The sequence below is a fragment of the Lipotes vexillifer genome, unplaced genomic scaffold (genome assembly GCF_000442215.2).
Source record: "Lipotes vexillifer unplaced genomic scaffold, Lipotes_vexillifer_v1.1 scaffold1824, whole genome shotgun sequence".
In the NCBI taxonomy this organism is placed as follows: Eukaryota; Metazoa; Chordata; class Mammalia; order Artiodactyla; family Lipotidae; genus Lipotes; species Lipotes vexillifer.
The window spans coordinates 197,739-212,931 of NW_006789288.1; the positions used below are offsets into that span (position 1 = coordinate 197,739).

A 15,193-nucleotide genomic window follows, 5' to 3' on the forward strand; every position below is an offset into this window, starting at 1 on the left:
AGTCCCAATGGTTTTTGAAAATGGAAACTAGTTCCTTTGTTTTAAGATGTTGAGCCCAGATCTGTGTGAGGTAATTTTGATTTCTTTCTCTTCAGGCTAAAAAAAAACGAAGAGTTACTTGGTGCCTTGGCAAAATTAACAAAATGAAGGACTCAAACTATGTAAATGAATTCAATATGCCAGTGAATGTAACAACAAAAACACATAAGGCTGCTGTAACTTTAGGAGAAATTGATGAATGTGAGTACTTTTTCAATTACTTTTGATTATAAAAACATCCCTATAAAGAGAGACTTTATTTATAACTCAGTTAATGTGATAAACACATTTAAATAAAATGTATGTATTTTAGGTGTAATTACAATGGAGATAATGATAAAAATAAGTAATTTTAAGAAAGTGAACGTTCATGAAGTTCTCTATTTCTAGATTTCTTAAGAATAATGCATTATAGTTGAAACACATGTTCTTATTCTAATCATTATCCAGTTAAATTAGTATCCATATAACAAACATCAGCCTTAAACTCTGCTAACCTTGAAAGGATGGCGTTTACACAGGAATCCGTTTCAAAATTATGTCTCCAACATAGTTATAAATATTTTTTAGGGGCATTTTTAAATCTACTTAAAATAATCAAATCTCAAATTTAGAATTTGTCCTTTTTACCTATATTGTATTAAGGACCCCTGTATATTATCACTCATTCTAACCAGTGATCTTAATTGACATAATAATTTAAATGATCACATTTGTTGTTAATGTATTCTTGGCTATGATCATACTGTGAGCACATATTAGCTAATTTGAGTTTATTACCTCTGATCAGATTTTTTTTTTGTCTTTGAGTTTTAAGAAACTTAATAACAAGTTTATGGATAAATTTCTTTTCCCTCTAATTATAGCTGTCTGTTCAGAGTCTGATATTTTCAGTAACACTCTTGATACATTAACTGAGATAGAGTGGAATCCAGCAACAAAGCTACTAAGTCAGGTAACTTAAATGTATTTTACAGAGCATTATCCTTTTACTCTTTTTTAAATTCATTTGTTATCGGGGTTTATTGTTGTTGTTGTAACACATTTCTAGCTCTGACTTAATTTCAGTAACAGTTTTGGTTCTAATTAAAGCCACTAGAGTTTTAAAGGTCAATAAATAATCCCTCAGTTTCATTTCCTAAATTCAGAGCTACCTGAGAAATAAGATAGTAGTCAGACAGGTGGAGAGTTAAATTATCAGCTTTATTACTAAGGAACTTATGGATCTGTATCCCATTATGAGCACTGCCTCCTACTTCTGACTCAACTTTTCTAGTCAGACACAGACAGAGCATTTGTTTATGATTTTTTTTTTTTAATTTTAACCCTTTCAAAATGGTCGTCTTCTATTCTAAGTTAGCTAATTTACCAAAATGCAGATCCTTTATCTTACTCTGGATCAAGCTAGACCATTAAAAAGTCATTGAAGAAGAAAATGGCCTAAACCACCAAACGATTCAAGGTTAAATTAATTATTTGGTTAACCCAAATTTTGTTAAGGAAACAAACAATATATGATTGGAATTCTCTCTGACTTGAAAATTTGGTTTTGTTTGCAATAGGAAAACTTAGAAAGTGAATTGAGTTCACTTCGTGCAAACTATGATAATCTGGTGTTAGACTATGAACAACTAAGAAGAGAAAATGAAGAAATGGAATTGAAATTAAAAGAAAAGAATGATTTGGATGAATTTGAGGCTCTAGAAAGAAAAGCAGAGAAAGATCAAGAGGTAAAGGATGTGGAAATATGAAACTAAACTAAAACCACACGTTTAAATGAAGTATCCTTCTCTTAAAGGTATTTCTAAGGTTGAGATATTGGGGATCCAACCATTTTCCATATGTATACACAATTTAAAGAATTTGAGAAATAATTTATTTCTATTTTTAAAAGAGTTGAATCATATTTGTTTCACTTGTGCTTATGCACAAGAAGAAGAAATTAAGAACATCTTTAGGAAGGTTTGGTGAATGTGCCTGTTGATGGATTTGTCTTGGAGAAGTTATTTCCTTATAATTTGTATATTAAAATATTTAATTTATTAACATATCAGAAGTCCTGCCTAGAACGTAGCCATTTCCTACTGAGACCGACATGAATTTTAATATGTTGCTGAATGTTTTATATATGGATACTACCTATTAATGGATTTTTGTTTTCTTTAGAAAATATTTTCCTAAATAGCTAGAACATTAGAATAGCTAGGGAAGCTAATTTTGCACATTTCTTTTTCCATATAAGAAAGTTACTGTGAAAATTAGTATAATTAATACTAAATAGTTTTAATGGAAATTTTAGAAATGAAATGGATCACTTAAACTTTTCAAGTGTGTAATATTAGGCTACATGTTAAGAGAATGTAATCCATAAACCATCAGACTTTGGGGACTTGGTAACTATCCAGAAGATTCAAGCAATTTCTTAGTGTGGAGAGCCTTTAACCTAGAGTTCATAGATCCTATGAAATTATTCTATAGAATTTTGAAGTGCATATTCAGTTTTGTGGAGTAAGAATCCATAGCTGTTAGCAGACTTGTGACGTGATCCACGAATCCCCTCAAAAATAAGAGCTGGTGTTTTGATGTAGGTAAAACATGAGTTAATTTGCAGCTACTTATTTCTGTATGGAGAGGCCAAAGGGACACATTTCCTTTTCCTCAGTATCAAAGTTTCTCACCTACTTTTCTTTTTTAAAAAGAAAAAAAAATTCTGTGCCAAAACTATTATTTCTGTTCTACCTACAAATTACATTTACTCCTACATTTCATAGGTATTATATCCTGAGAGGCAAAAGTCTATAATTTCTCTACAGACTTTCATTTAATTTGTTTTAAAATTTGTGAATTCGCAGAATGTAAAACTTCATGAAAAGAACAGTAGACTTCATAAACGGTTTTATTGAGAGGGGGTGCTCTAGTGTTGTGGTTAAGAGCACGGTCTCTGGAGCAAACTACCTGGAATGAAGCCCTAGTTCTGCTGTTTATTAGCTCACCACAGATTTGAGCCTGTCACGAATTATTGGCAAGGCTTTGAGCAAGTCATCACATCTCTCAGGGCTTACGTTTTTGTGTATCTTCCTCCTTGAAGTTAGATCGGGAGCTTGCCAAGTCCCCTTCTAACTCCAAAATCTCACCTAATTTTTTTGTATATATCTTATAAAAAATACGGTATAAAATTACCTTTGAGCATAATTTCTCTAATTTTTCTTACATCACTTATACATTCAATTAATTATTAAAATCAAAGCTCACTGAATTGACTCACACACGAAAAGATTACAAAATAACACGGAATATATGCCTTGAATCTCACATCTCAATTTTTTTTTCTTTTTACAGTTAAGGGGGAAAATAATCCTATTCTCTTTACTTTTACTTGGACACATTGAAATTCTAGGTTCTGTGAGGTAACCTAAAAGTTTAAGTAATATAAACTTACTCTGTTCAAAGACAGTTTTACAATATGCATTTCATGTTAAACTACAAATACAAGTGTAGGTGTATGCAACAAAATATGTTCTGAAACCTACATTTTGGGGAAAAGTTTAACCAAAATGGAGTAAAGGTCAAATTACAGCCTTAGAACATGTGGCCATTGCCCTAGTTTCCTAAGGGTTTTGTCAAAAATCACTAAAGCTGTGGATAATTTTCAAGTGGGGATACAGTAATATAAGATGTTTAGTAATTTTAGAGAAAGGAATAAACAAGGTCAAGTATTATCACGATCAGGGAACAAGAGAAATTTCATCTCTCTACCTATTTTAACTTGATTTAATTTTATAATTTTCACAACTTGGAGATGTTTAAGAAGTTAATTATTTCATTTCACCTGCTGAAAATTACAATTGAAATATGCAATATTTTCTTTGTAACAGTGGATTAACCCTATCATATCGTGTACTTTCTCTGTGCTCTGCATCTTAAACATCATTGGGAGAGTGTACTCAGCTCTTTTCAAAAGTGACTTAATCTTTTTCTGTTTATGTGAACAAGTACTTAAAATGAAGAGTGATTGCAAATGAGAAGTGGGGGAACTTTCCTTTCTAGATGTTTTCAAAGATTAAGGTTGATTATTTAGTTCTTCATTTCTGACAAACATGGTTTCCTTGCACAAAAGTTAGAAACAGAAGAAAAGGTAAAAGATAGAGCCAATTTAAATTATAATCAATACAGATGTCTAAAACTTTGCTGAACAATGGTAACCACTCATCACATATGGCAGTTGAGCACTTGGAATGGGGCCAGTCTCAAGTGACTTAAGTATGAGAAAAAGAATATACAATATTACATTAATTTTTTAATACTGATGAAGAAATAATATTTTGCATATATTAGGTTAGATAAATTATATTAAAATTAATTCTGCCTGCTTCTTTTTACCTTTTTTAAAGGTGGCTCTTAGAAAAATTTTAATTATAAATTTGGCTCACATTATATTTCTGTTGACTCATGCCGACCTAAAATACGAATGTCAAACCAGCACTAGTCTAAAATCTAAAACTAGTCAGGACTGAATTAGACATCCAGAAAATATTTAAACAAGGTGCTATTTTTGTAAGTCCCTTACATTTGACTAGAATTTGCTTTTACTCTTTAAGGACTCATCTGATAATGATTAAATAATTCTCAGGGAAATTATGTTTATCTTTGTTAAACTGTAGTTTACTTCTTTTGCACACAGAAGTTTCTGGTACTCAAATATGCTACAGATATTTCGATAAAAAGGAAACTTTAATAGAAATACTTGTATCTTTAAGTATTCTTTATACTTTTAGACAGTTGAACAATATAAAGCAATAACATCATCTTTCCAGTATTTCCTGTAGAATAAACCAGCAAGGTAATAGTTGACAATGCCATACATATCTCTTTAGCTTTGATGAACAGTAATAATATTATAAAGGTACCACATGAAACTGTCATAATCCAAACCTAAATTCCAAGTCACAACTCATTAAAAAGTATGCCAGTATTAAATCTAGGTGGATAATTTATGGGAAGAGAAAAAAATCTTATAGAATAAATACATTTCTGCACATAGCTTACCCGAAACAAAAATCTATTTAAAGTATGTTTTTTTATAAAGGTTTGATTACCACTCTATCTTATACAGTGGTGGGTACTAATTTGCTTTTGACCTTATTGTAGCTTTATTAACATGACATAACTGTTTTGGGGGTCATGCTTAGGTTTTTTTCTTATTTGCTTGTTTTGTGGGGTTTGGGGAATTTTTTGGTTGGTTGGTTGAGTTTGGGTTTTATTTATTTATTTATTTTTAAATAACGAGGTGCTTCATTGCAGTAGCTTGAACAGTTGATCTCTGGTAGTTGAACTAGACTGATCTCCCAGTCTTTCTTATTGTGTTGGGTGATTCTAAAGCGGTGAATGAATGCTATCTTTTTTTTTTTTTTTTGCTTTATTAACTATTGGTTTGCTCTGTTGCCTGTTCACATGCTCTTACAGATGCAACTAATTCATGAAATTTCCAACTTAAAGAATTTAGTTAAGCATGCAGAAGTGTATAATCAAGATCTTGAGGTGAGCATTTATGTTGGTATTTCTATTGATAAGGAACAAAAACTATAAAACATATATCATATGTAATTGAGCATGATTTCAGAAAATAGAAGGAATTATATTCTTTAAATATCAACTTTTTGAATTTTACTATCTACCAATTTAAACTATTAAATGTAATTTCTTTTTAATTCCTTAGAATTCAAACCCAATTAAATTGTTTCATTCTCCTTTAATTGTTTTAGGATGTACTAAGTTCAAAAGTAGAGCTGCTTAGAGAAAAGGAAGACCAGATTAAGAAGCTACAGAAATATATAGACTCTCAGAAGTCAGAAAGTATGGAAATGGACTTGTCATATTCATCGGTAAAAATCAGGTTTATTTTGTTGTGTCATCATTTTGGCATTTGTAGTATACTGTCATCATCATCATCGCAAATGTTTATACTGAGCCTACTGTGTGCCAGGCATTGCTCTAATTGTTCTAAATATAGTATTTTATTTAATCCTGTCAGTAACCCTATGAGAGAGGCACTATTAGTATCATTGCCATTTTATGGATAAAGAATCATAGAGAGTTAAGGATATTATCCTTTGATTGAATGTAAGTAAGTTAGAGATGAGCTTCCATTAAAAATCAGTAATTCAAAAAATTTTAATGTTTTTCAATTGTTTTATACAAGTGCAGAAGTGTATAGTCAATATCTTCAGGTAAGCACTTAACATTGATTAGTAACTAGAACTGTAAAACATGTAATTGAGCATGATTTCATAAATTTCATTAATTTCATTAATAGATATTAATGCATTCTCATTATAATTATGTAACTATTTTAACAGTTTGATATTTTTCAGAGCTATAGCTGTAGGTGATTTTAGCTGGTATAAGATCATGGCATTGAATCTCATGGTGAAATTAACTTCTTTTTTCCTATTTGCTTTCAATCCACCTGATTACTTCAAGAAAATATCAGTTGGATTCTAGTTTTTAACTTTTTTAAAAAGGCAACAGTTACTAGCTGGAAAGTTTAGAATATTAGTTTCTATTGTTCTTCTTTTGTTTTCATTTGAGTTTTTCAGAGTACTTTTTCTTACCTTCTATTAGTACTCTTTTGCTGCCTTCTGTTAATGACAAGTGATTCTTTTTAAAAGTGTTCTCATTGTTCTGAGGCCCTGGGAAGAAAGGCACTTTCATATCATCCTGGAGTATCTGTTGATAGAATGGCAAATAGAATTGCCCAAATTTTAAAATTGTTCTTTATTTCTTTCTCTTTATTCATCCAATTTATTCATTCAGCATGCATGTTTGCATTAATATTTTGCCAAGTACATATGGTTGAATTCATGTAAGTGCAAGTCATGTTGAAATGCCACTTCTTTCTAAAATTGAGACTGTGGATTTTTTTTTCATGTTTTTATCAGTCATTTGCATTTTCTCCTCTGTGAGTTGCCTGTTCATATCTTTTCTCTATTTTTCTATTGGATATTTATCTTTTTCTTTTTAATTTGTGATTTAACATCCTTAATTTTAACTATTAGCTAGTCATCTGTCATGTTTTGCAGAGAGTAACTTAAAATAAAAATACATATGAAACTTTAACAGGCTAGCTGAGCAACAATTGTGTTAACCTTTTTAAACAATAACAGAATTATAGTACTTCTATACAATGCTTTTATCCTTTTGAAAAATATAGCCAGAATTTTTTAAATTTTTTTTTTTTGGTCACACTGTGCCACTTGCAGGATCTTAGTTCCCCGACCAGGGATCAAACGCAGGCCCCAGCAGTGAAAGCACCGAATCCTAACCACTAGAATGCAGGGAATTCCCTAAAATATTTTTACTATTTGAAATGTTAATTTTTTTAATCTATTCCAAAAATACATTTGGCAATTTGCATATTTTAACCATTTTTGATTTGTTAGGAATAACATACATGTATGTGTTAAGTCTTTTCCAACTCTAATAAAGTTAGATTTCACTAAATCCTTTTTGTCATGTGTATAGGAAAACACTGAAGACGTAAAACAAATGAAACAGACTCTGCTTGATGCTGAAACTGTAGCTCTTGATGCCAAGAGAGAATCAGCCTTTCTTAGAAGTGAAAATCTAAAGGTGACAGAAAAAATGGTAAGCTATTTTTGTAATATTTGTAAAAACAGTTGCAATGATCAGTACATTTCTGTGAATCTGCAGTGTTTCTCTCAATAGAAAGAACTTGCAAGTACATGCAAGCAAATGGAAAATGATATTGAGTTATATCAAAGCCAGTTGGAGGCAAAAAAGAAAATGCAAGTTGATCTGGAGAAAGAATTACAATCTTCTTTTAATGAAATAACAAAACTCACCTCCCTTATAGATGGCAAAGTTCCAAAAGGTATTTCATCATTTCAGACTTATCTCTTTGCAAATCTGACTTTATACAGAAATGTACCTAAAAGATTTTGCAATTATATTGCAGTAATTAAAAATCCATTATTCTCTGGTGTTTTTAAGAGCTTAATGTGAAGTTTTAATGTCATTTTGTATCTGTATTTATAAATGTTTCCTTGGACCTCAAACCATAAGGGTTTAAAAGTTATTTTTCAAATAAATTGAACCCAATCTTGGACAAGGTGATTAACAATTGGATGAGCTGTTTACCAACACTGGCTCTTTCTTTAATAAATTTTATATAATCTGGTTAAATAATCTAACTATGTGTGTAATTTAGATTTACCCAACAACTGCAAGCTGTTTTATTTAACTTACTAAAAATTTCCTAGATTTACTGTCTAATATGGAATTGGAAAGGAAAATTACCCATCTCCAGAAAGCACTGAATAAGGAAGTCGAAGAAAATGAAGCTTTGCGCAAAGAAGTTAATTTGCTCTCAGAATTGAAATCTTTACCTTCAGAAGTAGAAATGCTAAGGAAGGAGGTAAACACTTTTTTAAGCAAACGACTCTTACCTTGAAATAAAAACCTTTGCAATAGTGCCTTAAATATTTTGCCATATTTTATTTTAGAGTACCAGCCAAGAGACTGTAAATGCCTGACTCAGTTTGTTAGCAATAGAAATCATAAGTCAAATTCTAAGAAACACCATGAAATGCCTGCTACACCAGAAAGTTAGAAAACACTTTAAAATGATAGGTGAGGAATTAAAGGCACATGCTGATTGTGCTTCTACTGAGTGTCCTTCTCCATGCAATCCTTACTAGAACCAGAGATTAGAAATCAAAACTTTGAAGGTAAAGTTAAACACAATAATATATTGTTAAAGAGATGTCACAATAAAAACATTGCCTTTCCTCAGTCAAACCTTTGCTTAATTTCAACGTCTTGAAATTGAGGTGAGGCAGAGAAAGTTTTTTCCTGAAAATTGCTTAAGTAGATCATATATTGCTAACATAGCTAAGTTTGCTTTCTTTTCCATAGATACATGATAAATCTGAAGAGCTCTGTATAATAACATCGGAAAAAGATAAATTGTTTTCTGAAGTAGCTCATAAGGAAAGTAGAATTCAAGATTTACTTGAAGAAATTGGGAAAACTAAAAATGACCTAGCAACTTCCCAGTTGAATTATGAAAGCTCTGATCAAGAATTCCAAGATGTTAAAAATCATCATATTGAATTTGAGCAAAAGTATAAGATGGTCCTTGAAGAGAATGCAACATTGAAACAGGAAATAGGAAATCTCTCTAAAGAAGCTCAAGAACTTGGTTTAAATTTGGATGCTTTGAAGACAGAGGTTGGTACAAGACACCCTCTAGGGAAATGATCTTTAGTCTTAAGGGGGTTTGGCTTCCATGTGTACGTCACAGAATGCTCTGCTTTTCACATTTACTTTTTCTTATCTTAAAGCTCTCTCACAAAACCCAAGAACTTCAGCAGAAAACAACTGAGAATCAAAAAAGGTTAAAAAAAGTGGAAGAGCTGAAGGAACAATTAGAAAGTAGAGATTCTAGGCTGCACACTGTAGAAAAGGAGAAAACACTGCTTACCGAGAAACTTCAACAAACCTTAGTAGAAGTAAAAACCTTAACCCAAGAAAAGGCTGATCAAAAACAACTCCAAGAGAGCCTGCAGTTTGAGAGGGACCAACTCAAAAATGACATTCAGGATACTATAAACATGGTAAGGTTTTGACTGATTAAACTTTGAAATCTCAGAGCCTCTTTAAAAACATTACAGGAGCCATCATTTATTATTTATGATCAAGCAGTAGCTATAAAATTATTTTCATTGTTTCACATTCTAATGGAAATTATTTTCTATTTCTCTGACAAAGAATATAGACACCCAGGAACAACTACGAAATGCTCTTGAGTCTTTGAAACAACACCAAGAAACGATTAACACACTAAAAATGAAAATTTCTGAGGAAACTTCCAAGAATTTGCATATAGAGGAAAACTTAGGAGAAACTGAGGATGAATTTCAGGAGAAGGTAAGGGGTGTTTCTGTTCAAAGTTTTTACATGCTTGTATATGTGCTTTCTCCTTAACCTCAAACACTTAAGTGCAGAACAGTAATCTCAATCTTATTTATTATTCACAGTGGTAATAACTCAGAATAATTTACACGCATAAGTCTCATGTCTTTGAAATAACTTCAAATATAACTGCTTACAATCAATTTGAAAAGGAAAAGACAAAAAGATACTAGTTCGGACTTTGAGCTGATATTTTTCTGAGGCCTATTGTAATTTACACATCTTTAAAAGCCCCTCTGAATTCTAAGAATGTAAGAAAGATTCAGTGCTTATTATTAATTATGGCTAAAATATTTGTTTTATGTTGGATTTTGTATACTATATTTGTTTAGAGTTTTCTATAGAATCAATGTATGTATCATATTTGTGTCTATTTTTAGGGTTTGGACCATAATTTTACTATTGGGTGCTTAAATTTTGCCTTAATAATTCATTCTAGGTAAAATGGTTCATTTTGTCCTGAGACCTTAGGAGAATAACTGCTTAACTAGTTATTCAACTATATATAAGAAAAACTAGGATGCTAATGGTGACTTTTTAAAGGGAGGTATATTAGTCTGCTAGGGCTGCCATAACAAAATATCACAGACTGCTTGTAAGCTATATGTTTATCTTCTTTGCAGAAATGTCTGTTCAAGTTTTTCCCATTTTTAAATTGGTTTTTTGTTGTTGTTGAGTTTTAGGAGTTCTTTATATTTTTCTGGTTATTAACCCTTTATCAGTTATACGATTTGCCAGTATTTCCTCCCATTTCGTAGGTTGCCTTTTCACTCTGTTGATTTTGTCCTTTTTTGCACAGAAGCTTTACATTTTGATATAGTCTAATTAGCTTCTTTTTTCCCCCTTTACCCAGGCACACAATATTCCTGCCTTGGAAAATGAGCTTTCTCTTCTCGCTCCCTATTCTTGAGTCCTTCTCTCCTAGAAAAGCATTTTCACTTCCACTATTATCTTGTGTTCTCAGCTTATCTATAATTTGGATCAACCATGGGCCAAAGGTTCTTGACCTTGATTTGAAATTTATAACCTCTACTTTCACAGGGGGAAGGTTTTTTGAACAGTTTTTTTAGAATAAGATACAGCAATGTATATCTGCTTTTAAACAAATGAAAAATGCAATCATAGGGCCCCATGAGAAGGAAGCAGTAGAGGAGAAGTGAGGGAAAGGAAGAGTTATACGCACTGGGACCAACTGGCTCCTGTAGTATTATGTTCATGCTAGAAGTCCATGGTGATAAAAGAGTCTGATGGGATTCTCAGGGGCCATTCTGTTCAATAGAGATCTTGAAACCTGGGCTGGAAGTCTGAGATCACCTTGTTCTTGTGATAACCTTGTTCATGCTGGAATCACCCATGTAGATAAAAGAGTGGGTCTGGGAATTTCCAGGGGCCCCTCTGTTCATCTGGGTACCACAGAACTCCATTAAGTAGGTCTATCAGGAATCCCTTGGAGTACCCGTTTTCAGTCCTGCTTGATGTGTCTCTTTGGAAATGCAATTTCTCTAGTGTGTCTCAACAGAAAGTAGATTTTACTCATAACCATGGTAGCTGAAATACTTCCTAGGCTGAGCTCAGTTTTGAAATATACCTTGGGTATCATTATAGAATACTTCCTCTCTGTCTGCTTTGTCTTTGTGTATATTCCTTTGTTTAGGAGTAAAGATGCAGGCTTCTGAATTATAATATCTGACAAACTGCTCCCAAAGCCTATATGTTCCCCACCTCATATATTGGGTTGGCCAAAAAGTTCGTTTGATTTTAAGTAAAAATAAAAGACACCTTTTTCATTTTCACCAAGAAATGTATTGAACAACGTATTCATTAACCAAACAAACTTTTTGGCCAACCGAGTAGTTAGCTCTGTGCGCATCACTGTCAAAAGCTCATGAATATTGCCAACACTAAGAGGTTAACTAAACATACCCACTTTAGAGAATAGAGCAACTACTAAAAATACTAATTTGAAGATTACGTAGCAGTATATGGGAAACTGCATATGATCTAAGTGAAAAAGAAAAGCTAAAATGAATCCTATATATGTAAATTAATTATGATGGCTATGTTTTAAAAAAAGTTAATGGAAAAAACTGGAATGAAATATTTTAGAACTCTAATATTGGTTGTGTTGGTGACAACTGGATGACATTTTTTTCTCTTTATTTTTCAAATTTTTTTCTAATGTTACTTATAGATTACTATAAGAACTTTTTAAAACATATGTGGCCAGTATGGAACTGAATGTATTTATTGGGCTAGTATAAGGTTATATAGTGACATTCTAATTTCATGCCAACAACTGTAATGTCAGTCTTTATCTCCTTTTACCAAGGAGTTCACATTTTAAGTTACCTTTGGTTAAGACTTATTTATGGATAAATGAATTTATATAACATGCTTTTCTTAAGCAGTAAATGAAAATTGTATATTAAGAAAAGATGAATTATGCTATTATGATGTGAGATATATTTCTACCAAAATTATTTTGCCCTCTACGTGTAATAAAACTCCAGCTTTGGTGAGTATGACTACCTCTGAAAATAAAGATTAATTGGGAATAGGGGCTAGGGAATGATTTCCAGCTTTTAAGGAAAAAAATAAAGTGATAGAGTTCAAGGCGGCTTACTTTTTCATAAAGTCAGGTTAACCCATCATATGTGAAGATAATTGTTAATTATCTATAGCTGTCCAGGTAGTTCTTATCAGTGAACAGGCACAAGAGCACACACTCTGGAGCCAGACCATTGGATTCAAAACCTGGTTATTCTTCCCTGGGTGACCTGGGGCAAGTGACCTATCCTCCCTGGTATTGTTTCCTCATCTGTCAAATGGAGATAATACTAGTACCTACCTCAGATGGTTATAGTGATGATTAAACGTGTCAATATATGAAAATAGTGCCTAGTATATAATAAGTAATATATGTTGGCTATTTTTATTATTATTAAAATTATTATTAACTAAGAAATTCTTCTTTAATGTATTTATATTTTAGATGGTTGGCATAGATAAAAAACAAAATTTGGAAGCCAAAAAAACCCAAGCACTGATTGCAGATGTTGAGGATAATGAGCTAATTGAGCAACAGAGAAAGATATCTTCTTTAATACAGGAGAAAAATGAACTGCAACAAATGTTAGAGAGTATTACAGCAGAAAAGGAACAACTGAAGACTGACCTAAGGGAAAGCATTGAAATGGTAGGATTTAGCACTGTATACTTAGCAATACAGTTTTGTCTTTGTACATTTTGGATTTCTCCAACTTTATTGAGGTATAATTTACATGCAATAAATGTATCTGATGCAAGAGCACAGTCTGATGACTTTTGACAAATGTCTCTACTTGTGTACCTTCCACCTCAGTCAAGATATGGAATATTTCCATCACCCCAAAAAGTTCCCTTGAGTTCTGATCTATTTGATCCTAATCTTAACCCTCTGCCCCATATAGTCACTGTCCTTTTTTTTTTTTTTTTTTACCTTAATCACTTAATCACATTGTTTTCACTTGCCTTTCCCTTCTAGAACGTCATACAAATAGAATCACACAGCATACACTCTTTTGTGTCTTCTTTCTACTCTCCTGCTTATCGCTGGGTAGTGTACCATCGTATGAACAGGCCACAGTTTGTTTAGACTTTATCCTATTGGTAGAAATTTAAGTTATCTCCACTCTTTGGCTATTTTGAATAAAGATGCATATACAGATCTTTCTATGAACATATATTTTTTTTTTATTTCTCTAGGGTAACTATCTAAATGGAATAGCTGGCTCATAGGTAGATGTATATTTAACTTGATGAAAATTTCCTAGACTGATTTCCAAAGTAGTTGGTACCATTTTACATTCCCATCAGCAAATTAAGAGAATACTGAGGGCTCCGCATCCTCACCAACACTTCATAGTATCGGTGTTTTTAATTTTGGCCATTCTATTGGGTGTGTACCTCATTGTTTTCACTTGCCTTTCCCTAATGACTAAAGATGTTGAGCGTCTGTTCATGCTTATTAGCATGAAATGGCTTATTGGTCATTGTGTACCTTTCTATAAATTATCTGTTGTCTCAGTGATGTGTTATAGATTTCAGTGTACAGGTCTTTTCCATATTTTGTTAAAGTTGTTCTTAAATGTTTCTCTTCTATTTACGCTGTTGTAATTTTTTTATTTCACTTTTAATTATTTGTTGTTAATGTTTGCCAATATTTTCAAACCTACTTTATTTTTTGTTTCTAAATTTAGGGACAATATAATGTGTCTAGATTGAAATTAATATTTCGAGAAGTTTGCTATGGATCACAGTAGAACCTGACCTTTTGTGTAGTTTTCCATGTTTCTTGGGATTGTCTGTTTGGTTAAAATTGCTGAATGTAAACAAGAATACAGACAAAAGTCATATTTGTTTCTCAATCTCTGGCTTGTGATGTTTTTGTGATATTGATACTTGAGAAAGTCACTGTTTAAGCTTAATAACTAGGATTAACCCACTTTATGCTAGCAAAGGATGCTGCCATTTTGAGCTTGCTATTAAGCAATGTATAAAACCAAAGTCATTCCAGCATATGAAAAGCCCATAACCATATATATATAATGTCTCATATATCATCTTTTGTCAACAAAAGCTTAGAAAGTCTCTTTTGGCTTAGGGGTAGAAAGTGAGCAAACCTCTCATGACAGAATACAAAATCCAGTTCTAATTCTCATGATAAGAATGTAAGATGAGCAATAAAGAAACAGTATTAAAAAAGCAGATTCTTGACCTTTGTATGATTAAGTTAAGACTCTTTTTTTAATTAGTCTTTTCCAATGTAGTTTGCCATGATTTCTTCATTTTCAGGCTAAGGCAAATGCTGATTTTTACCTGATTTCATAAATGTAAGCTAGTATTTTAATCTCAGCTTTTTTTAAAATTCTAGACCATTGAAAACCAGGAAGAATTAAGAATTCTTGGAAATGAACTTAAAAAGCAACAAGAGATAGTTGCACAAGAAAAGAGCCATACCATAAAGAAAGAAGAAGAGCTTTCTAGGACCTGTGAAAAACTGGCAGAAGTTGAAGAAAAGCTGAAGGAAAAGGTGACTTTTTAAAGTTATCTTCCTGGTCATTTTTTCTGACTAAACTTTTTCTTTTCTTTTTTTTTTTTTTTTTTTTTTTTTTTATAAAAT

At 31.9% G+C, this 15,193-nt stretch overlaps 1 protein-coding gene across 1 annotated transcript in view; it reads left to right on the plus strand.

The window, feature by feature from the left end:
- Positions 1-15,193, plus strand: part of CENPE (centromere protein E) — a 73,366-nt gene that overhangs the window by 20,581 nt on the left and 37,592 nt on the right. The window contains 13 exon segments of the mRNA XM_007462455.1: positions 96-240; positions 906-994; positions 1,602-1,769; positions 5,503-5,577; positions 5,802-5,921; positions 7,561-7,683; positions 7,765-7,930; positions 8,319-8,473; positions 8,974-9,288; positions 9,402-9,674; positions 9,829-9,987; positions 13,025-13,228; positions 14,945-15,103. Of these exon segments, the coding sequence (XP_007462517.1) occupies positions 96-240; positions 906-994; positions 1,602-1,769; positions 5,503-5,577; positions 5,802-5,921; positions 7,561-7,683; positions 7,765-7,930; positions 8,319-8,473; positions 8,974-9,288; positions 9,402-9,674; positions 9,829-9,987; positions 13,025-13,228; positions 14,945-15,103 (2,151 nt within the window).